This window comes from Neoarius graeffei, chromosome 19 (assembly GCF_027579695.1).
Source record: "Neoarius graeffei isolate fNeoGra1 chromosome 19, fNeoGra1.pri, whole genome shotgun sequence".
In the NCBI taxonomy this organism is placed as follows: Eukaryota; Metazoa; Chordata; class Actinopteri; order Siluriformes; family Ariidae; genus Neoarius; species Neoarius graeffei.
This window is the reverse complement of record NC_083587.1, coordinates 61,586,724-61,613,283: the sequence shown is the minus strand read 5'-3', so window position 1 is coordinate 61,613,283 and position 26,560 is coordinate 61,586,724. Positions and strand designations below refer to the sequence as shown.

At 40.3% G+C, this 26,560-nt stretch overlaps 1 protein-coding gene across 1 annotated transcript in view; it reads right to left on the bottom strand.

Annotated features, from left to right (window-relative positions):
* Positions 1-19,802: 19,802 nt before the first annotated feature.
* csmd3a (CUB and Sushi multiple domains 3a) overlaps positions 19,803-26,560 on the bottom strand; it is a 631,117-nt gene continuing 624,359 nt past the window's right edge. Inside the window, exon 70 of the mRNA XM_060900611.1 lies at positions 19,803-20,531. Coding sequence (XP_060756594.1) covers positions 20,372-20,531 — 160 coding nt within the window. The 3' untranslated portion in view covers positions 19,803-20,371. The remainder of the gene's footprint in view (positions 20,532-26,560) is intronic.

Genomic DNA, 26,560 nt, shown 5'->3' with positions numbered 1-26,560 from the left:
TGAGGTGCACAGCAGTGTATACATAGTTGCAACTGCGCAGACTGCACAGGTTGCGAGCTCGAGCTTGGTTGCTATGGTTACCCACAAGTTTGCCAGGCATATCGGGGACAGCGCCTCCTAGTTCAGGACCCCAACACGGCATGATGAAGGGTGCCAAAAGGCAGAAAACAATTGCATCGTTTTTTCAAAAAAAAAAAAAACAACGACTGTAAGTAAACTGTGCCTTACTTTATCATATCACCTTGCAATTTTTTGATAGTCTGTTCAAAGTAATGTCGTAGTGAAAGTAAAATCGTACGGAGTAGAGATGCCTTTCTGGTAGCCTCCTTCTCTCGGTGGTAGCCTGTAGATACAGTGCTCAGAAGGCAGTTTTAATGTTTAATCTGGCGTTCCCTGCCATAATTTCAGTGAGCATATTGTTTCATAAGGAAACTTTGCGAAGAGTTGTTGACTGACTGCCGCTCACGCAACACACAGGCATAGTTAGAAAGTCAGGATGCACTGGTTTACACTTTACACACACACACGTAGCCCAGCCTCTCGCTATGTTTAACAGTTGGAACTGAGCGGTTTTAAAACTAGTTTTGCAATTTCTGTGCATGATGATAATGTGTAAACTTTGGATTTCCATAGGCTATGTTAAAATGTTATCATTGTCCTGGCCTGCAGGTAGTTCCTGATGATGGCAGTGAGGGAGGTGAAAATAACATGTATACACACTACCGTTCAAAAGTTTGGGGTCACCCAGACAATTTTGTGTTTTCCATGAAAAGTCACACTTTTATTTACCACCATAAGTTGTAAAATGAATAGAAAATATAGTCAAGACATTTTTCTGGCCATTTTGAGCATTTAATCGACCCCACAAATGTGATGCTCCAGAAACTCAATCTGCTTAAAGGAAGGTCAGTTTTATAGCTTCTCTAAAGAGCTAAACTGTTTTCAGCTGTGCTAACATGATTGTACAAGGGTTTTCTAATCATCCATTAGCCTTCTGAGGCAATGAGCAAACACATTGTACCATTAGAACACTGGAGTGATAGTTGCTGGAAATGGGCCTCTATACACCTATGGAGATATTGCACCAAAAACCAGACATTTGCAGCTAGAATAGTCATTTACCACATTAGCAATGTATAGAGTGGATTTCTGATTAGTTTAAAGTGATCTTCATTGAAAAGAACAGTGCTTTTCTTTCAAAAATAAGGACATTTCAAAGTGACCCCAAACTTTTGAACGGTAGTGTGTGTGTGTATATATATATATGTATATATATATATATATATATATATATATATATATATATATATATACACACACACACACACACACACATATATATATATATATATATATATATATATATATATATATATATATATATATATATACACACACACACACACACATATATATATATATATATATATATATATATATATATATATATATATATATATACACACAAAATGGAATCATTTGCTGACAGCTCAGTCCCCCCCAGTTCAAAAATCCTATCTGCGCCCCTGGCCTGACTATAATATTAACAGTTTTAACAGGTATAACCCTCAACTGTCCTCATGGGGCCGTCCTTCACAGGAGTGGGGTGATAAAACTCCGACCAGACACAGGGCACCAGGATGGATCAAGCAGGTCCGAGGGGCAGAAGAGGCCAGCATCTCAATCCCAGGATCAACATGTAACTCAGAGGGACAGATGGGGGGGGGGGGGGGGGAAAGAAAACACGTTGTTAGGTATGCCCTAAAAATGACAAGTATTAAATCTGTGTGGTAGGCTCGCAGAGACGAGAGTCTTTACATCAGGCATGACGCACAATGGCATGTTAATATGGTAAAAAATATATCATGACCTGCTCTGGCTGGATGCTTGATTGGGTGATGGGAGCACACTCCTCAGCAATGATGAGATGCAGATGGGACTCTTAGGCCTGGCAAAGACAATTCAGTTACATTTCACCGGGTCTGGGACATGCGACAGAATGTCTGACGGCCGATTCCCTGCAGGCTACGATAGCCAGTCGAGGTCCCCACCGTCTCCACCAAAAGATTTCCTGTTGACTCCATGTAACTCAGAGGGACAGATTTGGGGGGGGGGGGGGGGGGAGAGAAAGAAAACACAGGTGGTTAGGTATGCCCAATGTCACCTGAATAAGTAGGAACAGTATACATATTGCACCGAGTACAAGCAGGGACTCCGGCAACTAACTATGACAGCATAACTAAAAGGAGAGAGCCAGAAGGTAACACAGGCATGAGGGAGCCCCGGGACATAAAGCAGCCAGCCACTGCACCGTCAACAAACTCGAGTGAGCAAGCGAGTGGGGACTGACAGCATCCATACATCCCAGTTTACCAAAACACTCTATGTCTGAGGACCCTCCAGATCTACTCCTTTACCTCATAAACACCATTAACAAAAGGCTTGACTAAACAGATATGTTTTCAGTCTAGACTTAAATGCTGAGACTGTGTCTGATTCCCGAACATTACTTGGAAGGCTGTTCCATAACAGTGGGGCTTTGTAAGAAAAGCCATCTTCTTTGCTGTGGTGTCCTGGGGTGCGGGCATCAAGACAAAGGACGCCAACAGACTGAACAAACTGATCAGGAAGGCAGAGTCTGTTGTTGGCTCTAAACTGGTCACCCTGGAGGAGGTGGTGGAGGGCAGGATTCTGACAAAACTGCTGGCAATCATGAACAATCCCTCTCACCCCCTCCACAAAACACTGGACAAGCTAAAGAGCAGTTTCAGCAACAGACTCATTCAACCCCGCTGCTCCAAGGAACGATACAGGAAATCATTCCTACCCACGGCAATCAGACTTTACAACTCATCTACCTCTGTTAGAGCCATGATCACACATCTGGACTAATTCTACCTGTCACCCTCTGCACTACATATAACATAGTATAACGTATACTTAGTGTTTACTATGGGGCATGTGATGTGGGAATATTATCCGTATTGATATTATATATCATATTTTTGCAATATTCGCATCCTATTGCACATTCTATGTACATATTCATGCCGGCAGTATATTATTTAAGGTATGTGTATATCTTGTTTATATCTTGTTTTTTATTCTCTTGACCTCAGTACTTTATTTTTAATTTTATTTTGACCTCAGTACTTTTATTTTATTCCATTGTATTTTTTTTAAATTGTATTCAAATTTACTGGACTGCTATGACAATCTAATTTCCCTTCGGGGATGAATAAAGTCATCCATCCATCCATCCATCTATCTATCTATCTATCTATCTATCTATCTATCTATCTATCTATCTATCTATCATCAACAGACTTAAAAACAGTTTCCTTCCAACTGCAATAAACTTATTGAACTCTGATATCTCCACAGTCTGAGATATGACGTGCAATACATTGTTTTTCTTTTCAATCCACAACCTGTACATACTACTTGTTTTCTATATCGTTTCTGTTAAGTGTATTTATGCTCATTTTGCACATATATTTATTTACTTATCACTTTTCTTAGCTCTCAGGTACTTGCTAGGTAAAGGTTTGTCTTAATATTTTTGCACCTTAACTTTTTGCACCTTTGGGATCAGCACAAAAGAAATTTTGTTGTGCCTTAACAATGACAATAAAGTACTTGAATCTTGAAAGTAAGAAGATATTAATTTAATGTAACGATGTCGTATCTTGAAACACTGGGTCATGTCAAAATAATGAAATATTAATTCCAAATAATGAGACATTATTTTGAAATAACGAAACATGGGTGGCACGGTGGTGTAGTGGTTAGTGCTGTCGCCTCACAGCAAGAAGGTCTGGGTTCGAGCCCCGTGACTGGCGAGGGCCTTTCTGTGCAGAGTTTGCATGTTCTCCCCGTGTCCGTGTGGGTTTCCTCCGGGTGCTCCGGTTTCCCCCACAGTCCAAAGACATGCAGGTTAGGTTAACTGGTGACTCTAAATTGACCGTAGGTGTGAATGTGAGTGTGAATGGTTGTCTGTGTCTATGTGTCAGCCCTGTGATGACCTGGCGACTTATCCAGGGTGTACCCCGCCTTTCGCCCGTAGTCAGCTGGGATAGGATCCAGCTTGCCTGTGACCCTGTAGGACAGGATAAAGTGGCTAGAGGAGATGAGATAATGAAACATCTTGAAATAATGAGATAAAAAAAATACGATATCAAATTGAAATAATGAGATAAGTATATATATGTTATTTACTAGCTGGGAGGTCCGTATGGTGAAATACCGTGACCGAGGTCTTGAAAGTACTGAGCGAGGCCCTCTGGGTCGAGGTCAGTATTCAAGGCCGAGGTCACGGTATTTCACCATACAGACCGACCTTAAGCTGGTAAATAATATATTTATTTTTTTCTTTACCAAATTCTAACAGAAAACGAGAGCGACCGAAAGGGAAAACCGAGCCAAGGTGAGCTGCCATTTTGAATCCTCATTCACAGCTGTAATGCAAATGGCTTCCTCCTCGGTATACAAGTGCACTTCCATGGCAGGAAACAACTACATTTTGCCGCCTATGTCGTCCCCTATTTATACAAAATTGAGTCATTCAGGATTCAGCCATGTTTTTGCTCGGCGTTAGCAAGTTACAGGTTTTAGCTTTCTCCTGAAATGTTTCCTTTTATTTCTTCTTCCTCAGGGTAGTAAAACTCGCTTTCGCTGTGAACACTGTCGTTATCACTATCCATGCTGCAAAATTAATGCTATTCTCCTGAGAAATGCGAAAATAAATGTTGACAAAAATTGCTACTATGTTTGTTGTTGTTGTGAACGAGCGAGTCACCAGAGGTCCATAACCGGGGTCCGTAACTGGGGTCCATAACTGGGGTCCGTACCGTAGGACACGGACCCGCTCGCCAGCCAATCAGAGCGCAGGATTTGATGGAAACCGGACCATGAAAAAAATAATATACATTATTATACGTACAGGCCACTTTTTCCATGGAATAAAAATGTGTTCTATTCCCTTCTAGTGGGTTTATTGATAGCATGCAATATTGTTAGCATATCCTCCATGTATTATGTCACTCTCCCCAATGAGTGTGAATGAGCATGCAATATTGTTATAATATTGCACATTGTCAAGACAACACAACATCAAGGCTACCAAAACTTCATTATATATTCTTCACGCATATTTACAAGAGAAAAACATACCAACAGACATGGAAAAACTGGAAAAGAGATACGTCAGAGATGTAAAACTTCCGCGCTAGCGAGTGAATGTGACAATTTGTAAACAAACATGGCTGCCAGGTTTGCGTCATTAAAAGTGGAAGATTTCGAGAGAATTTTGGCTGCCAGGTCACTCCGTTGTGTGTAGCTGTCGATGTTGATTTTAAAAGTAACTCAGTAAATTACACAGGGAAAATAATAATAATATTAATATTTGGCTTGACTGCACTAGCATTGGCCTTCGCTAACGCTACACCAGCTGGAAGGTAACTGGACTGCTGCACTGACAGCACTGACTCGTGGGCTAGTCCGTGTTGGCCTTCAAGAATGCTGATATGAAGAGAGTGTGTATGTATTATTATAATAATATTGGATGGGTTTTTTTGTGGTCTATCAGATATATTCCATTCAGCTACTCATCTTCGACTTGTTCAATATCATGCTAGCTGAATGGAATATATCTGCTATGCTACAAAAAAAAGCAAGCCAATATGATATAATTTCTTAAAATAAAGAACAAACCTCGCCCGGCAGCACTTATTTTATACCTATATGTTGATAATGATAATATTTCTCAATCATCAGCTGTCACGTTATAGTCCTATGAAAACCCATGATCTTGAGTTTGACATTTCAAAGTCATTCAAATGAAAGCCTATATGGCACTTCCTATAAGTTGATAATGGTAAATATCTGTCTACCATCAACCATTTTCAAGTTACAGCCCTCTGAAAATCCGTGACTTTGAGTTTGACTTTTCAAGGCCACTCGAGGTCAAAGATCATGGTGCCAAATGAAAGTCCATATGGGAGTTCCTGTATGCTCATAATAGTAAATATTTGTCTATTGGCAACTGTTTTTGAGTTATAATGGAAAATATGTTATATTGACCAAAAGGTTGACCTTTCCGGTGACCTTGACTTTAACCTTGACCCAATTACTCCCAAAATTTAATCAGGCAATCTACAGCCCATTGCCTAGCTACCCTGAAAATTTGAAGTCAATCTGTGCAACCGTCTAGACACTAGATTGTTAACAGGCAAACAAACAAACAAACAAACAAACAAACCACACTGATTACAACACCTCACCCTGCTTACTCCATCGCAGGCGAGGTATTAAATGATATTAAGTTGAAAAGATGAGATACTTTGTCAAAATAATGAGAAACTGTATTAAGTTCAAGTAATGCCACATATCTTGAAATAATGAGATATTAAAAGAAAATAAGATATTAATTTGAAAGAATGTCATATTTACTTGAAATAGAGACATTTCAAAACTCTCCCAGTCTGTGGCTTTGGGATTCTGCACAACGTAGAATTGTCAATCCACCGACCCTCATATATCTTTTTTCTTTGAGGTAGGAGGAAAGTGGAGAACCTGGCGATAACCTATAAGACTCCTCACAGCTCCAGATGGACCCGTGGACCCTGGCGCTGTGAGATAGCTGCTGCATCACTCCATCATAGTGTCTGTTCTGTTCATATGCCCGCGAAACACCATTAACGTAACAATTACAGATGCAAAGCCGTGTAAGCGCAGGACGAAATGAAGTGTGGAAAAGATAACGTGGAGAACCGCACAATGGTGTGCCCGACAGTCAACTGGAGGGAGATTGGAAGCAAGCTCAGCACTTGCAGGATAAATGACGATTTTTGATATTACTTTCCTCCGACACAGGGATCAGTCACAGAAAGAGGATTAGCATCAAATGACTTAAAATGGCACTGTGGAAGTGCATGGCACTGACTAAAACCTCCACACACCCCTTAGGTTTGCCTCTTTGTTGTTGTGTTCGTTTCTGGAGATATTGTGGAAGAATCGAATTACTGTACACCGTTCGTCAGAACTATCTGATTAAACATGTACTGCTGGTCCATGCAGACTCATTACTTTGTTGGAAGTTAACTGCACGGCTGAGTCGCACATACTTTGCTTACAGGTTACTGTTTGTTCTGGTTTTTATCGGTTTGCATGACAGAACATTCTACAAAAACAGTTTGAGGTTATGAACTGACTAGTTAAGAGAGAGCTATGCGGCGGTGCTTTAGTGTTTCCAGGTCGATTGAACACATCAGCTTCTCAACTTCAACTGTCATGCTAATATCATCATCATCATCATCATCACAATTGTGTTGTAGCAGATCGCTAACTACAGTGGTGCTTGAAAGTTTGTGAACCCTTTAGAATTTTCTATATTTCTGCATAAATATGACCTAAAACATCATCAGATTTTCACACAAGTCCTAAAAGTAGATAAAGAGAACCCAGTTAAACAAATGAGACAAAAATATTATACTTGGCCATTTATTTATTCAGGGAAATGATCCAATATTACATATCTGTGAGTGGCAAAAGTATGTGAACCTTTATTTTCAGTATCTGGTGTGACCCCCTTGTGCAGCAATAACTGCAATTAAACGTTTGCAGTAACTGTTGATCAGTCCTGCACACCGGCTTGGAGGAATTTTAGCCCGTTCCTCCGTACAGAACAGCTTCAACTCTGGGATGTTGGTGGATTTCCTCACATGAACTGCTCGCTTCAGGTCCTTCCACAACATTTCGATTGAATGAAGGTCAGGGCTTTGACTTGGCCATTCCAAAACATTAACTTTATTCTTCTTTAACCATTCTTTGGTAGAACGACTTGTGTGCTTAGGGTCGTTGACTTGCTGCATGACCTACCTTCTCTTGGAATTCAGTTCATGGACAGATGTCCTGATATTTTCCTTTAGAATTCACTGGTATGGGGGCGTCGTGGCTCAGGTGGTTAAGGCGCCATACCATGAATGCGGGCGACCCGGGTTCGATTCCGGCCCGAGGTCATTTCCCGATCCCTTCCCGTCTCTCCCGCTCATTTCCTGTCTCTACACTGTCCTATCCAATAAAGGTGCAAAAAGCCCAAAAAAATATCTTTAAAAAAAAAAAAAAGAATTCACTGGTATAATTCAGAATTCATTGTTCCATTAATGATAGCAAGCTGTTGTGGCCCAGATGCAGCAAAACAGGCCCAAACCATGATACTACCACCACCATGTTTCACAGATGGGATAAGGTTCTTTTGCCGGAATGCAGTGCTTTCCTTTCTCCAAACATAACGCTTCTCATTTCAACCAAAAAGTTCTATTTTGGTCTCATCCGTCCACAAAACATTTTTCCAATAGCCTTCTGGCTTGTCCACGTGATCTTTAGCAAACTGCAGATGAGCAGGAATGTTCTTTTTGGAGAACAGTGGCTTTCTCCTTGCAACCCTGTCATGCACACCATTGTTGTTCAGTGTTCTCCTGATGGTGGACTCATGAACATTAACATTAGCCAATGTGAGAGAGGCCTTCAGTTGCTTAGAAGTTACCCTGGGGTCCTTTGTGACCTCACTGACTATTGCACGCATTGCTCTTGGAGTGATCTTTGTTGGTCGACCACTCCTGGAGAGGGTAACAATGGTCTTGAATTTCCTCCATTTGTTCACAATCTGTCTGACTGTGGATTGGTGGAGTCCAAACTCTAGAGATGGTTTTGTAACCTTTTCCAGCCTGAGGAGCATCAACAACGCTTTTTCTGAGGTCCTTGGAAATCTCCTTTGTTCCATGCCATGATACACTTCCACAAACATGTGTTGTGAAGCTCAGACTTTGATAGATCCCTGTTCTTTAAATAAAACAGGGTGCCCACTCACACCTGATTGTCATCCCATTGATTGAAAACACCTGACTCTAATTTCACCTTCACATTAACTGCTAATCCTAGATGTTCACATACTTTTGCCACTCACAGATATGTAATATTGGATCATTTTCCTCAATAAATAAATGACCAAGTATAATATTTTTGTCTCATTTGTTTAACTGGGTTCTCTTTATCTACTTTTCGGACTTGTGTGAAAATCTGATGATGTTTTAGGTCATATTTATGCAGAAATACAGAAAATTCTAAAGGGTTCACAAACTTTCAAGCACCACTGTAGCTAAGCTCATAGTGCGTTCCAGTTGTACTCAGGATTTCCGAGTTCTCAGTTCCCCTTGAAGTTGGATTTCCACCTCACCAACCCCAACTTCAAAATCCAACATGGCTGCTCCTTGCAACAACCAACAGCAGAGAAAGCAGTTGTAATGTACTATTTATTAGCGCTTCTGTTTTATTTGTGTCTCATCAAATCATCAAGTCGTACACACTGTATTATCCAACTTCTATCTGTGGACATGTTGCTGTGGTGCTTTCATGTGCAAAATACCCCTTAATGCCTTGCTATCAAGTGGTATGGCTGACAATTGCTAACGAGACCGTCAATGACGGCGTAGCTCACTCCGGTCCCGTCTAGTCCAGAAGGAACGATCTAAAGTGGGCCACCTTGCACAATAAATGTCGCAAGCTATAAACATTATATACAAGCTATATATAGAAGAGATATCCACCCTAGGAATGCTGACCTATTTGCCAGAAAGAATCCAAAACAGCGAGGAATTGACCGAGAAGAAGCGATTGACTATGGACTAATTGAGCTGCTCATTAAGGCTCAGTTAGTTCATAACTTCATTAATAATTGTAATGAAGCAAATCTGGGTAGAAGTTATATGCACCCTAGGTACCCTTACCTTCATGATAGAAAGAATCAAAATTCGTGAAGAATTGAGGGAGAAGAAGTGATTTGTGTAGAAACTGCTCGTTAAGGATCAATTAATTACTCAATATCTTCATTATTAATTGCAATTATGCAAATTTGCATAGAAGCTATATGCACCCCAGGCAGACCTACCTTCCTGCCAAAAATAATAAAAATTGATGAAGAATTGAAACAGAAGAAGTGATTTTTGTGAAATGTGGACGACGCTGGACAGATGACGGACAACACACAATGGCGTGAACTAATCACCTATCGGCCAGATGAGCTAATAATGGCTTACCTGACTAGAACTGGTCTTGGTTTTCTGACTTCTTGTACAGGAACATGGTGAACTCAGGTGCGATGTCATTCCCAGCTCCAATTTTTGACTTCCAAGGTAAATGGAACATAGCATAAATGTTGTAGTTGCGTGCATCCTGGGAATCTGAGTCCAACATTCGCACCAATGTGTCCATGCTAGATTTGCATTAATATGATGTTGAACATTGCTGGAAAATGGTGAATGAGAAAAGAACCTCTTGTTGTTTCGGATCTAACAGCATCCGTTATGCATTTTTTCTGAGATCAGTGCATCACACAGCCACTAGCTGCTCCCAGAAATAATGGAAATAGAGCACCAAGCAACAAACGAACAAATATTATATTAACAAAGCGAGCCTAATGCTTCTTCAGCTTCTTCAGATGTAGAACTTTCTCCACTTTCATCACACAGAAGAAGAAGAGCTCTTGCAGTCTCTTGCGCGATCCATCCGAGGAATGCAAATGGCTCACAAACACTTCAGGTCCAATCTTGAGCTCACTGATACATTCGTGAATGCTTTTCATCTTCTGCGTGTCTGATTTCTGAAGGACCCTGATGTCGTTTTTGCAGGAAGCATGAATAACAATGATACAATTCCTGATTATCTATCTATCTATCTATCTATCTATCTATCTATCTATCTATCTATCTATCTATCTATCTATCTATCTATTATTCAAGAGACTGATTCAGAACTTGCTGCTTTCATCAATCATCCTACGTTCAGTTTAATCAGCTTTCATCGCGGAGCTATCGGGGGATTTGTAACGGAGTTTCCTCGCTTCGCTCTGCACCGTCCTTCATCAATAATGGATTGCATCTTGATGCTCCTCTGAAGGAACAATTTCCTCTTTCGAAGAGCTTGATCCTTATCTTTTATGTCATCAAAGGTAGGGATATAATAATACACAAAATTCAAATTCGATACACTCATGTCTTGATATGGCAATTACAATCTGTGCCTGAACACGTCTTCAGTTTCCAGTCTCACTTGATTAAAACATTCGACCTGATAACACTAATTGAAACTTACGTAATAATAATTTATGTATCGTGTTTGCGTGATCTGTCTAAAAGCAAAATTAAACAAGTGTTCATTGTTGTGACTCAAAAGTGGGCGTCTGCTTTTCTCCAACTGTGCGATCAGAGTCACATAGCGCTCTGTAGCCCGAGGTGTGTGTGTGTGTTTACAATGGATATAAAAAGTGTACACACCCTGTTAAAATGATCGGTTTTTCTGATGTAAAAAAATGAGACCACAATAAATAATTTCAAAACTTTTCCCACCTTTAATGTGTCCTATAACCTGTACGATTCAACTGAAAAACAAACAAATCTGTTCGGGGGGAAAAACATAAAAAATAAAAAACGTACAATAAGCTGGTTGTATAGGTGTGCACACCCTTAAACTAATACTTTGTTGAAACACCTTTTGATTTAATTACAGCATTCAGTCTTTTTGGGTTCACACCTGCCATCAATTAAAATGACTCTGATTAACCCCAAATAAAGTTCAGACATTTACTCAGTTGCATCCTCCAGCAAAAGCCAGGGTTCACAGAGAGCTTACAAAGCATCAAAGGGATCTCATTGTTGAAAGGTATCAGTCAGGAGAAGGGTGCAAAAACATTTCCATGGCATTAGATATACCATGGAGCACAGTGAAGACAGTCATCAAGAAGTGGAGCAAATATGGGACAAGAGTGACATTACTGAGAACTGGACATCCCTCCAAAATTGATGAAAAGACGAGATGAAAACTGGTCAGGGAGGCTGCCGAGAGGCCTACAGTAACACTGAAGGAGCTGCAGGAATTTCTGGTTGTGTACTACATGTGACAACAATCTCCCGTATTCTCCATATGTCTGGACTATGAGGTAGGGTCAAAGAAAAACATCCAGGCCCTGATAAATTTTGCAAAAAAAAAAAAAAAATGCATTAACTCTCCCAAAAGCGTTATGGTGTTATGGTCTGATGAAACCAAGGTTGAACTTTTTGGCCACAAAAGGTATATTTGGCACAAAAACAACACTGCGCATCACCAAAAGAACACCATACCCACGGTGAAGCATGGTGGTGGCAGCATCATGTTTTGGGGTTGTTTTTCTTCAGCTGAAACAGGGGCTTTAGTCAAGGTGGAGGGAATTATGAACAGTTCTACAGTGGTGCTTGAAAGTTTGTGAACCCTTTAGAATTTTCTATATTTCTGCATAAATATGACCTAAAACATCATCAGGTTTTCACACAAGTCCTAAAAGTAGATAAAGAGAACCCAGGTAAACAAAAGAGACAAAAATATTATACTTGGTCATTTATTTATTGAGGAAAATGATCCAATATTGCATATCTGTGAGTGGCAAAAGTATGTGACCCTTTGCTTTCAGTATCTGGTGTGACCCCCTTGTGCAGCAACAACTGCAACTAAACGCTTCCGGTAACTGTTGATCAGTCCTGCACACTGGCTTGGAGGAATTTTAGCCCGTTCCTCTGTACAGAACAGCTTCAACTCTGGGATGTTGGTGGGTTTCCTCACATGAACTGCTCGCTTCAGGTCCTTCCACAACATTTCCATTGGATTAAGGTCAGGACTTTGACTTGGCCATTCCAAAACATTAACTTTATTCTTCTTTAACCATTCTTTGGTAGAACAACCTGTGTGCTTAGGTTTGTTGTCTTGCTGCATGACCCACCTTCTCTTGAGATTCAGTTCATGGACAGATGTCCTGACATTTTCCTTTAGAATTCGCTGGTATAATTCAGAATTCATTGTTCCATCAATGATGGCAAGCCGTCCTGGCCAAGAAGCAGCAAAACAGGCCCAAACCATGATACTACCACTACCATGTTTCACAGATGGGATAAGGTTCTTATGCTGGAATGCAGTGTTGTCCTTTCTCCAAACATAACGCTTCGCATTTAAACCAAAAAGTTTTATTTTGGTCTCATCCATCCACAAAACATTTTTCCAATAGCCTTTTGGCTTGTCCACGTGATCTTTAGCAAACTGCAGATGAGCAGCAATGTTCTTTTTGGAGAACAGTGGCTTTCTCCTTGCAACCCTGTCATGCACAACATTCTCACAATATCAGGCCGTTCTGTTCTGTGGCTGGGAAGTTATTTAATTTGAAGGGATTAAAGCAAATAATGTGCATGAAATCACTCGCTTCGTGCAGTCAAGCAGACAGAGGAAGTCCGTGTGCGCATGTGCAGGTTTACCACCTTCTTCTTCGTTTGGGTTTTACAGCAGCTGGCATCCACAGTGTTGCATTACTGCCATCTACAGGTTTACCTTTGAGCGTGCACTGACAGTTCCATCATTCTGTCGCTAAACGAACAGCTGATCACACCGAGGTGCTCGCTGAGCGCCGATATTTATTAGTTTGGTCCTGCGTTTCCTTTCCTTTGTATAGAACATAACGTCTTTTCTTCTCGCTTTCCGTTACTGTAGTCGGTCTTTCACGTTTCATTCGCACACTCACGTCCTCCATTTTTCTCTCCTGTTTCAAATTTGTATCCCATGTGATGCATGATGTAGTATCTTGTATTGGGTCATGGTGAAGCAGGAAAAAATAGTGGAGAATTTAGGGCCACATGGAGATAAATTCATTAATTGTTCTATTTAAAAAAATAAAATAAAATTGGAAGTCTGTGATTCGAATTCAGTTGCTCTCAGTCCACTAAACAAAAATAATTGGGTGTCAGGGAAAATTCTTTTTATGACCTACACTTGACCAGTCTACCTTGGTGGCACGGTGGTGTAGTGGTTAGCACGGTCGCCTCACAGCAAGAAGGTTCTGGGTTTGAACCCAGCGGCTGGCGAGGGCCTTTCTGTGTGGAGTTTGCATGTCCACGTCTGCGTGGGTTTCCTCCGGGTGCTCTGGTTTCCCCCACAGTCCAAAGGCATGCAGTTAGGTTAATGTGGGGCGGCCTTGGGCTGAGGTACCCTTGAGCAAGGTACCTAACCCCGACTGCTCCCTGGGCACTCTGGTGTGGCTGGGTGCGCACGTGTGTTCACTGCTTCAGATGGGTTAAATGGAGAGGATGAATTTCAGTGTGCATGTGACAAATAAAGGTTTCTTTCTTAACTGACAGCCAGTGTCATCTATCTTTCTAGCTATTGTTTTGGATCCACCACTGACTCGCCAATAGCAGCATAACTTACTGTTAAATGCTTCCATACACAAGATTTTCTGGAATCTTCCACTTCCTGCTTGCGGATGATTGTATAAATGTCGGGTGAATACGCCTTATGAAAAACGGCTTGCTTCAGAAAACCCCTGACTTGAGAAAAAGCCTAAGCTCTCTTTTTTTTTTTAAGATTCAAGAGTTTGGGTTTGATTCATTACAAGAGGTGACACAAAAGATATTTACTGACCAATAGCCTACTTTATTACGAATGTATAGTTGAATACACAGATGTGGAGCATCGTATCGATACGAACGATATGATTCAATACACTGTATTGTTATACCAGTAATAAGCAGCTTTCAAGAGCTCCTACAGTACCCTCCAAATAAGACACATCTCATTATCTCTAGCCGCTTTATCCTGTTCTACAGGGTCGCAGGCAAGCTGGAGCCTATCCCAGCTGACTACGGGCGAAAGGCGGGGTACACCCTGGACAAGTCGCCAGGTCATCACAGGGCTGACACATAGACACAGACAACCATTCGCACTCACATTCACACCTACGCTCAATTTAGAGTCACCAGTTAACCTAACCTGCATGTCTTTGGACTGTGGGGGAAACCGGAGCACCCGGAGGAAACCCACGCGGACACGGGGAGAACATGCAAACTCCGCACAGAAAGGCCCTCGCCGGCCACGGGGCTCGAACCCAGGACCTTCTTGCTGTGAGGCGACCGCGCTAACCACTTCACCACCATGCCGCCCACATATTTTTTTTTTGGTGTTATTCAGTCAAGAAGAAGCTTGTTTAACAAAAAGGAGGTACTCTTTATTTGTACGTAAATGGCATTTACAAATGAATATTTACATTACATAATCTTGTATTATTCTTTTTTTTCCTTACAAAGTGGCTTTTCCTCACAAAAATAGATCTCTTTTTCAAAAAACTTTAAATATCTGTACATTTGTTATGAATATTATTTACAAACCATGTGGACCCGCCCAAAGGAGCCAATAGTTGAACGGAAACTGAAATCTTCTCCAACAGCCACATTTACAGCGACTAATAAAACAAACAACAAACAAACAAACAAACAAAAAAACGAAGTAAATAACGCAAAAGCATAGTGTGGGTCATGGCACTGAGAAGCTGAATGTAGTAGTGATGCTACATTGGATATTTGGCAGCAGTTTGGTGACACACACACACCTTTTTCTAAAGATACACTCGATACATGATGTCGATAAATAAATATCTCATCTTATTTATTTCCAGAAAATAAATCCTTTTTCATTCATAGCTGGAGTATTTTACAAGATGCTATTCATGGGACATGAATCGCTGAAATTGGTGATTATTAAAAAAAAAAGAATAAAATATAAAAAAACAATAAAAATGTTCAAAATCATTCAGTTTTACACAAATTACAATCTCAAGCCATGGATTAGTATCATTATGCAAAATGAAAAGACAAAAAAAAAAAAAGGTAATGCATGCTTCCGTTAAGGCTTCCTTAACTGACATTATATCACAGTGCGGCGAAATTCTCCATTCTGATTGGTCAGAATTATTGATTCATTTTCTCTAACAGGAGGTCGGATCGAAGTCCAGCTGCCAATCACAAGTTTATTCGATGAATGCACTTGTTCTAATTACATTATCGTTTCTGTGGAAACAATTTATACAAAGACAGGGTTTCCCCTCAAACAGCTGGGAAGAGTAGTGGCCTCCCTGAATGCAGTGAGGAGCAAAGAGCATGGCACTGTAGGCGGTGCGTAAGCTAAAGAGGTCAGGGGGCATTTTGAAATTTTTGAAATATAAAAAGTTCATTTTGTGTTGGGGTGTTGTGGCTCAGGTGGATAAGGCGCCATACCATAAATCCGGGGACCTGGGTTTGAGTCCGGCCCGAGGTCATTTCCCGATCCCTCCCTGTCTCTCTCTCCCGCTCATTTCCTGTCTCTACACTGTCCTATCCAATAAAGGTGCAAAAAGCCCCAAAAAAATCTTTAAAAAAAAAGGTTCATTTTGTGACTTTGGATGACATCTAGAGCTGATTTTTTTTTTTTACCATTTCAAAATGTTGGGTGGGAAAAGGCTATAATTTTACCGAATAACCCGAACCCATGACGACCCCGTGTCCGAAATCGCTCCCTACTCACTATATAGGGCACTATATAATGAGGACGCCATTTTGTAGTGCTGTCCGAAACCTTCGTGAGGATTATTTACACCCTATATAGTGCACTCAAAGTGTTCCACAATGCATCACAAAAAGTAGTGTACAACTGATGGTCACTAACCAAGCAATATATCCCATCATGCATTGCAGTCATGCTGAAAGAAATCAAATTAAGTCTCAAATTTGATTTAATAAAAGGCAGCGGCAAAGAAGGAAGCATTCAGCCTTCATTTAAAAGAACTGAAAGATGCAGCAGACACAAAGTAATGTGGGAAATACGCTCAGTATAATATGGATTTATCGCAAAAATACAGGCATGTGTTTATTATTTTGAATGAAAACCCACCGGCCGACTGATCTGGCACGTTTTAACTGTGCGACAGTAACGACGTAAATACCAGCACGACGGATTAGTGTCCGAAAGTGTTTTTAAATTTTATCAATGAGCTCACTATATAGTCTTTTATATATACCTGTATGTAGTGAGTAGAGCGTAGTGAACGAGTGAGTGATTTCAGACACAGGGTATGCCATGACTTGTTTACCACAATGCATTATGGGCGATCCCCGGGGTCAGCTCTGCCGTATTGTTTACTTTCTCCTTTATTAAACGCTGCATTGTTGTGTCTAGCCGGTTTTAACCATGCTGCCTAAAGTGAACTGCTGTGTGCCTTTCTGTGTCTCCAGAACAAAGAGAACAACTCATTCGAGCTTTTATCAGCTGCTAGTCGAAAAGAAGAGAAGAAAGAAATGGATAAGTTTAATCCGCAACGAAACCTTCAAACTGAATCAAAATGGACGAGTGTTTGTAGCTTATGTTTCTCTGGTGGGAAAAAGACGTACTTAAACTGTGACCCAGCAATATTTCCATGGTCTGCGGAACGGCCTTCGGTTAGAGAAGACAATAACATTCGACACTGTTCATCGTCTGAAACTAGCGATATTCCAAAGCCTCGGAAACAAAGAAGCATTCTTCAGCCTTTGCCTCTCAACGTCCCGAAGCACTCGGCAGCCGAAGAGCCTGTCGGACCGATAAAACTCCCAAACCACCAAGGGTTCTCTTTCGGGTCTGTATAATGTTCAGCGTACCTCACTAGCGGCATTTATTGAAGTAAACGCATTTATACTGAACATGATGTGGCAGATCAGCGGGTTTCCAAAGATTTTTTTTAATGTTTCCTGATATCAATTTTTCTTTAACTAATCACTCATTTATAAATGTTTTGATAAGACATTCTGAGATTTGATGATGTCGTCGTTGTACAGTGTGGTAAACTCGGTCTAGACTCTTACCTTCTCACCGAGCTTGATTTGGATTCCGATTTTCCTGCTGTAAACTCTCGACATGTTCTCCACCTCTTTAAATCATCATCTTCTACGACAGAGCATGGCAAAATCGCTCCTCTCACAAAACTCTCACGTGAAATTAATCTAACATCCACTATATTGCACAGCGACCGACCCCCCATAATGCATTGCGATAAACAAGTGATGTAGTGATTGTAGTTAAGGTATTGCCACCTTAAAAACAGAAGAAAAAAACCAGTCAATATGATACCCAGTTGCATCTCACAAGCTGTGTCCAATCAGCACGGAATACCCTTCTCTGACATCAGCTTGCCATGGGCTTGCATGGACCGGACTGATTACCTGCTCAAAGGCTATAAAACACACACATGCTGATTCTAGATTTATACTCTAAGCCTAAATTGTAAGCAGCGGTTTAATGAATCGCGGCATGTCACTAAGTGTATCGGTAAATCAATAAATTAAGCGTAGCGGGGCTGCTACGCTATGATACTTTAGGGGAAACCCTGAAACACAAAGACTATGACAGACAGACGATGTAATCTATGAATGGATCAAAAACGTCGTGATGTCATTTAACAAAGAAAGGCTGATGCATGAATGACTCTTTATAGCTCATAAAAGAGAAGAAGAATGAACATCAACTGGAACTATAAACTGATAAAAAGTACTGTATGACATTCTGGAATAAAAAAAAAATCTCATTGTTGAAAATTTGCTGTCGTGTAAGGGGAATAAAACACTTCAGTATGTGCTGTTAGAGGAAAATAATCAACTTAACGGTGGGGACAGTGTTGTGGATTATTTTCCGATAACAGCACAACATGGCGTGGTTTATGCCTTATTTAACAAAGGCTAAATATTAAACCAGAAATAACGAACAGTTATTCCACGAAATCGAGTCGTACATGAGCTGATAGCCGATGAGGTGCGTAGCACCGAGAGATTGAGTGGAATAACTGTTTTATTCTATTCACATTCACTGGATTTTGAGAAATGGAACATTTTTATTTGTATTTTTTGCAAATTCGACAAATAAAATCTTTATCTGAAACATCTCATCTCATCTCATTATCTGTAGCCGCTTTATCCTGTTCTACAGGGTCGCAGGCAAGCTGGAGCCTATCCCAGCTGACTACGGGCGAAAGGCGGGGTACACCCTGGACAAGTCGCCAGGTCATCACAGGGCTGACACATAGACACAGACAACCATTCACACTCACATTCACACCTACGCTCAATTTAGAGTCACCAGTTAACCTAACCTGCATGTCTTTGGACTGTGGGGGAAACCGGAGCACCCGGAGGAAACCCACGCGGACACGGGGAGAACATGCAAACTCCGCACAGAAAAGCCCTCGCCGGCCACGGGGCTCGAACCCGGACCTTCTTGCTGTGAGGCGACAGCGCTAACCACTACACCACCGTGCCGCCCAGCAATTTGTGAAAAATGTGATAATAATAATAATAATAATTCTTGAAAAAAAAAAGATACGTTCTTACCATCAAATACTTTCATTCCATAAAATTTTTGTTGCTTTTTTTGTATTTTTTGGGGTTTTTGTTTTCGATTCGAGTTTTTATTTCGTCCTCGGTTGGTTCAGCAACACGCCGCCATTTTGTTTTTCTCTACTCATGATATATGAGCTGATATCCTAGTAGTAGAGTAGCCAATCAGAGTGCCCGATTGCTCATATCCAGTGAATGTGCATAGAATGACGTTTACTCAATCCATGACCAAAATGCCACACAAATTAGCAAAAATTTAATTATAGCATGTCCGTAAATGTTAATAAATTCCTGAACTCTGGTCTCGAGGTGAAAATATTAGAGTCTGCTTCAGTCTCAGATCTGAATTTTGCCAGCTAACAACCAGAAACACATTCATTAAATGTCATTTACATGAATAATTTGACTCAATAACGGTATAAACCTCGGTTAATTTGATTATTTGGATTAAAATGAAATAATTAAATTAATACCAAGTGTTACGTATGTTGTTAACGCTGTAACTAATGCATTACATAACATCAGTTAAAGGAGCCTTTAATGGAAACTGTTATTAGGACAAGACAAGAAAATGTAGCAGAATGTTCCAGAAGCAGGAAGCACCCAAAAACAAAAAGAAAAAAAAAAAGAAATGAGAGAACAGAAGGGATCCTCCATCATCTCCATCATTTTATAACCATTTCCTCTCAACCTGTTCTGCCGTGATCTGCAGGAGGGTGATGTGAGCGCATGAAAGCGAAGAAGCGAAGCCGTGTTGAGAAATCAATATACACACGATGATGCAAACTCGCACTGTGCAGCATTCTGGGAAAGGCTTATGAAAACCCGGCATGTTCAAGATTTCACATGAAGCCTCCTCAGATCTGTTTTTCTTGAATACAAAAATCAAGGACACTCTTAGAGTGAGTTACACAACCTGAAAACACTCCACCCGAAACGTGAAGCAGTCCGAGCCACCCTTGCGGATCCACGCCGAGGTTAAAGCATGTGGTTTGTAGTGTATAGGAGTATTGGGAGTATTGGCTCCTCAGACTGTGCTTGAGTCTTTCTCTGTAAATCTGTGCAACCTCCGTAAAAGTCAGGAAATAAAACGCGACACGATGCTAATCCGTCTGATGGGTCCGTTCATGTCAAACCATGGTGCAGACGGTGTTGAGGCTGGGGTCGAAACGCACCACTTTGCCCTCGATGCTTTTGGTGTTGGTGTTGTACATGGGGTTCTCAAACGTGGCCTGGCCGTTGCTGTTTTCGTGGGCGGAGCAGCCTGAGAACTCGGCTTTGTCCGTCCTCCTGAAAGCACAGAGCGAGCCACAACTAAAATGGAGAAGAGCAAATTGTCCATCAAGACCAGCCTCCAGACATTATGACAATTAAAGTGCCATTCCACCATTGGATGTATTCTTTGGCATAAAATACAATATATTTTATGACAACATATATAAATGGTATCGCTAGATAGAGAAATCTTTTAGCTTCAAAATGATATATCAAACATAATTTTTTGACAACGACAAGTATATTAATTTCGCGACCAAAGTCACCTACCCTTTTAATTTCCGCGCGTGATGTCATCGGCAGGTTCCCCTTCTTGTGTACCACGTGACGTGTGACGTGGCACATGTTATCAGCAATGGCGGATAGAACGCGATAAAAATACCAATAAATCTAGCTAATACCAATAAATCTAGCTAACTGAAAGATTAACTCAAAATTTTTCGCAATTTTTTTGGCCCCCATATACGAGGAGAAATGACTCTCTCACTTTGGGGGTTTCCTGGTCTAAAAATAGACCGACACGTGGTACACAAGAAGGGGAACCTGCCGATGACATCACGTTTCACTACCGCGCGGAAATTAAAAGGGTAGGTGACTTTGGTCGCAAAATTAATATACTTGTCGTTGTCAAAAAATTGTTTGATATATCATTTTGAAGCTAAAAGATTTCTCTGTCTAGTCATGTTGTCATAAAATATATTGTATTTTATGCCAAAGAATACATCCAATGGTGGAATGGCACTTTAACTACACTGTACACTCACAGCCACTTTATTAGGAACACCCATCCACCTGCAGTTCTCTAACCAGCCAATCCCGTGCTTGACAGCAGCACGATGCATAAATCACACAGATAGAGATCAAACGCTTCAGTTAATCAATGTTCACAATGTTCAAACATCAGAATGGGAAAAATTGTGATCTCACAGTGAAGTGCGACTTTCTTTCACTGTGGCAACACGGCTGTTGGTTTGGGCCAGATGAGTATTTTTGGTTTGAGTATTTCAGAATCTCCAGGGGTTCTCACACACAACAGTCTCGACACGGAATGGTGCGAAAAACAAAAAACATCATCGAGTGAGTGAGCGAGCAACAGTTCTGTGGGTGGAAACAAACGCCTTGTTGATAAGACAGGGAGGTCAGAGGAAAATGGCCAGGCTAGTTCGAGCTTTTATGCCTGGAAGGTTTATAATAACTCATATAATCACTCTTTACAACCGTGGTGAGCAGAAAAGCATCTCAGCATGCAACAGCAGGACAGAAGAACACATTAGGTTCCAGTGCTGCAGTCAAGAACAGGGATCTTAGAATCAGGAACAAGTTCCTATTAACCCTTTGATGCGAAACATATGCACACCCCTTCTAATGCACAACACGGGTCAAAAATGACCCGCATTCATTTTCCAGGTTATTTCATGCTGACTGAGTTTTTCTTTGCTCTATCTTTTGAAATCAATTTATTTTATGATTGAATATTCCAAGTATTCTTTAAATATCTTGTTTTTAATTACCACAAATCATTAATTTAATTTTTTCTTTCCTACTTTATGAACAAAAATACTTTTTATATTACTACACATGGGTCATCCAAGTGTGATTTAAAATTAAATGTCTTAATACTATAATAATAATTTGTTTCAAGTAATTACTTTAGCAGTGAATGGGGCCAGTTATTTATTTATTAACTATGTTGTTAGCGAAGCCAACTACAATAAAATTAGCTAAATAAAGTAGAATATGTCGACAGCTCGGTAGCTAATAGTAATTACTTGTAACTTTCTGACAAGTAATCTACTCACTCTCAAGGGAACCTAAACATAATCCATTTTTTTCTAAGGTAATGTTAGAACAATTGAAAAACATTACTTGCATGTATGAGATGGGCAAAGGGCGCTGTGCTGAGCTGTGAAATGTCGGACACAAGCACAATTCACAGTTCCCACCAAACGCTGGAGTAAATGCATGCGGGTCGGTTCTGACCCATGTGTGTAAACTTGATGTAGAATTACAAAAGCTGTGCTTGTTCATAACTTAAGAAAGGAAAAATAAAAATGATGATTTGTGCTAAACAAAAACAAGATATTTACTGCATATTTGGAAAAGTAAATGACAAAATGAATTTATTTCAAAAGTACCGTAAAATACCAAATAATAGCCGAGTTCCAATTAACCGCCGAGTTCCCTTTAACGGCCGGGTGTACGCGTGTGTTGTGACAAATAAAGGCCGGTTCCGAATACTCGCCGGGGTCTAAAAAAAAAAAAAGCGTCCGAACGTTCTATCTAGAATCTTGAGGCCCAGCACTTTTCTGGTTTTCTGGTGTTTAAACGATTTTGCATTGCATAGTTTTCTACCGAAACAATATGAATGAATGAATGAATGAATGAATGAATGAATGAATGAATGAATGAAATTATTTCTATAATACTGTTTACAACATTTTGTTACGTGATAATAAACATGCCATTTCAATGTTATAATCTTGGTCTACCATAATATTTCTTGAGGAATGCAACTCCGTAACTTTTGACAGATGTCTTAGCCACCCCTTTGGGTATACCCAACGAAAGCCAGCGTGTGTGGTGACATTGAGGACTGCGGGTTTCCAAGGTTGGACTGCTGCTTCTGTTAAACGACCTAAATTGCCGAATGCATGCGTCAAAGCACACACTGAGTTTTATTAAAGACCTTATACCATTTCACTTGCCCTTACCCATTCGGATCTGGAAGATGCTTTACAAAAAAGGTGAGAGCGTTCTAACATGCATTTCAGTCTGCTCGCGGCCAATCTAATCCGAGGGGCCTTTTCAACAAGTAATCTGTCGTGCAAGTTGGGCAGAAGCACGCGTCAGGCAGGCAACATGTAGGCCTACAAGTCAGTAACCTATTCAACTAACTTTCATCCGAACTTTAAGTTTTCTACGGGGTCGAGCCACCGTACCAACTCACTCGGGGAATAGGCTCATATCGGCCAAATAGGGAGACGTCTTGGAGAGAAACGTGAGAATGCAAGATGACAGTATGTAGCCACTGCAGGTCACTTATTTTTCAGCATAAGAAAAAACCCTTTGGTTTGACACTTCGCACCCTAATTATGTTGCTTCAACGTCGCGCCCTCCATGCAATTTCAGATTGACAGACATCGCGAAGCGCAAAGGGTGGAGGCTGCATGGGTGAGGGTGATAGCAAGTGACCATAACTTTGCAGAGTAATTAAATCACAGTGCTGCGCACAGACAATGGTGTGGTTTCTTGATTATTTTGTAAAGCATGCACTTAACTAGTCATTAACAGGAAAAGGTGTGTGATTTATCCTTTATCCACCCCGACTGTGCCATGCGAAGATGCATTCTGCGTCTTCAAAATTCCCCGAAGTCGGCACCGTGCTATCTGTAATCTAACTCTAAACAAACTGTAAGTTATACTGGTTAAAAGTAGGCCTATCTGAGAATGATTTTTTCCCCGTTTTGAGGTAGATTTTGGGGAAGGTGTTTGTGAAGAAGGAATTAATCGCCTGTTCCAAATAGCCGCCTAGTCTCTAATACGCGCCGGGTCTCTTACGTGATTGAGACAAATAATCACCCGGGCTATTATTTGGTATTTTACGGTAGATCATAGAAACACTCAGCCGTACATGAAATAACCTGGAAAATGAACGCGGGTCGTTTTTGACCCATGTTGTGCATTCGAAGGGTAGTGATACAAAAAGGGTTTTTATTCAAAAAGTAAGAAAGGAAAAAATAAAATAAGGATGTATGACGATCAAAAACAAGTTAATTGAAGAATACCTTGAATACTGAATGATGGAATTAATTTATTGCAAAGATATAGAAGATAAAAACTCAGCCGGGTCACTTTTGACCCATGTTTTGCATCAAAGGGTTAAAGTGGCCATCTGTGAGTGTATATGTGTACATGTTTTTTTTTTTTTTTGAACTTGCTATGGATATGATTTTTGCATTTAAAACCAAATTACAGGTTACAGTTCTGAGAATGAAAATAAATTATATATGAACCATAAATATGAATCTCAAACACTTTCAAAGTGGTCAAACAAATAAAAAAAATGTTTTTAGGTTTAACTCAAATAGCTCTTTTTCGACAGTCATGTTAAACATTCAGTGTTTACGCTAAACTCAGCGTGACTACTGAGATAACTTTCCTGCTAATTCGGTTATGCTAATGCTAACTTGTTGGCAGCCATTTGTAACAACATTTAACAGGTTCGATGTTTGCTAACTTGGAAATGTAGCTATTTCATTCGAACGTAAAAACTTTACATGAACTGACGGTTCATATCTTCTCGAAGACTCTACGTAACGCTACTCCTTGAACTTTTTTTTTGCCAGGAAGGATATAGTAACTCATATAATCACTCTTTACAACTGTGGTGAGCAGAAAAGCATCTCAGCGTTCAACAGCAGAACAGAAGAACACATCGGGTTCCAGTGCTGCAGTGAAGAACAGGGATCTTAGAATCAAGAACAAGTTCTTATTAAAGTGGCCATCGGTCAGTGTATATGCTCACTACACGGCGCAAAACATAATGTTAGTTTCAGAACTGTTTCACTTTGAACCACTTCCTGTACAATCTGCCCGATAATGTGTATTATTTTGCGTGTAACTTCAAGAAAGTGAAAGAAAACCTGGTGAAGATACGACTCTCGTGATTTTCCACAACGTAACTAGAAATGGATAAGAAGTATGATGGGTAATTCTTAAATAAATAAAAATGTCTTATGATTTGCAAACTGCTGTGGTGTAAGAGGAATAAAACATCACTTCAGGATATGCTGTTGGAGAAAAATAATCAATTTCAGAGTGGTACTAGTAAAGGCCCCGATTCCACAACACCGATAACTATAACTACACCTCTAACTCCAACTCTGACGATCCCTCTGCCTGAATTTAGTTCCAGTCTGGAGCAGAAACACCACAACTATCATCCCGACTATAATATCGCTGAGTCCTGACACTCAGGGAAATAAACACATGCAATTTAGGAATAGTCATGGAAGTTTTTTCCAAGTAGTAGCGCATTATTCCGGGTCGTACTGTACAGCTTGGACTTCAAAACAACCCATGCACACACTCCAGTGGTTGATATAATACGGATAGGTCACGGATTACGGAAATATAATAAAAAAGGATACAAAATACGGAGTGGTTACGGATTTTAATCCGGATGCATCACAGATGCTAATAATTCACGGATTGGTCACGGACGTTTCGGTATATTACAGATTGGTTACTGATTTCATACGGATAAAAAAAATCAACAAGTCAAAAACAATTAAATATGTTTGGACTGCCAAAGTTCATAATTAAAATATCTCAGCTGCTTACTTTATATACGTATGTTTACTTTATTAATTTACTTCATGGAAAATAATCACATACACCACCGTTCAAAAGTTTGGGGTCACTTTGAAATGTCCTTATTTTTGAAAGAAAAGCACTGTTCTTTTCAATGCAGATCACTTTAAACTAATCAGAAATCCACTCTATACATTGCTAATGTGGTAAATGACTATTCTAGCTGCAAATGTCTGGTTTTTGGTGCAATATCTCCATAGGTGTATAGAGGCCCATTTCCAGCAACTCTCACTCCAGTGTTCTAATGGTACAATGTGTTTGCTCATTGCCTCAGAAGGCTAATGGATGATTAGAAAACCCTTGTACAATCATGTTAGCACAGCTGAAAACAGTTGAGCTCTTTAGAGAAGCTATAAAACTGACCTTCCTTTGAGCAGATTGAGTTTCTGGAGCATCACATTTGTGGGGTCGATTAAATGCTCAAAATGGCCAGAAAAATGTCTTGAGTATATTTTCTATTCATTTTACAACTTATGGTGGGAAATAAAAGTGTGACTTTTCATGGAAAACACAAAATTGTCTGGGTGACCCCAAACTTTTGAACGGTAGTGTATCCGTGAATAAAAGATCCGTGCCTTGTATTATATTTTTTATTTGGCGTGAATCTGTATTCCGTGACTTCATGATGCAACAAGGATGTACAACGATGCCTGGGGAAAAACAGCACGTGC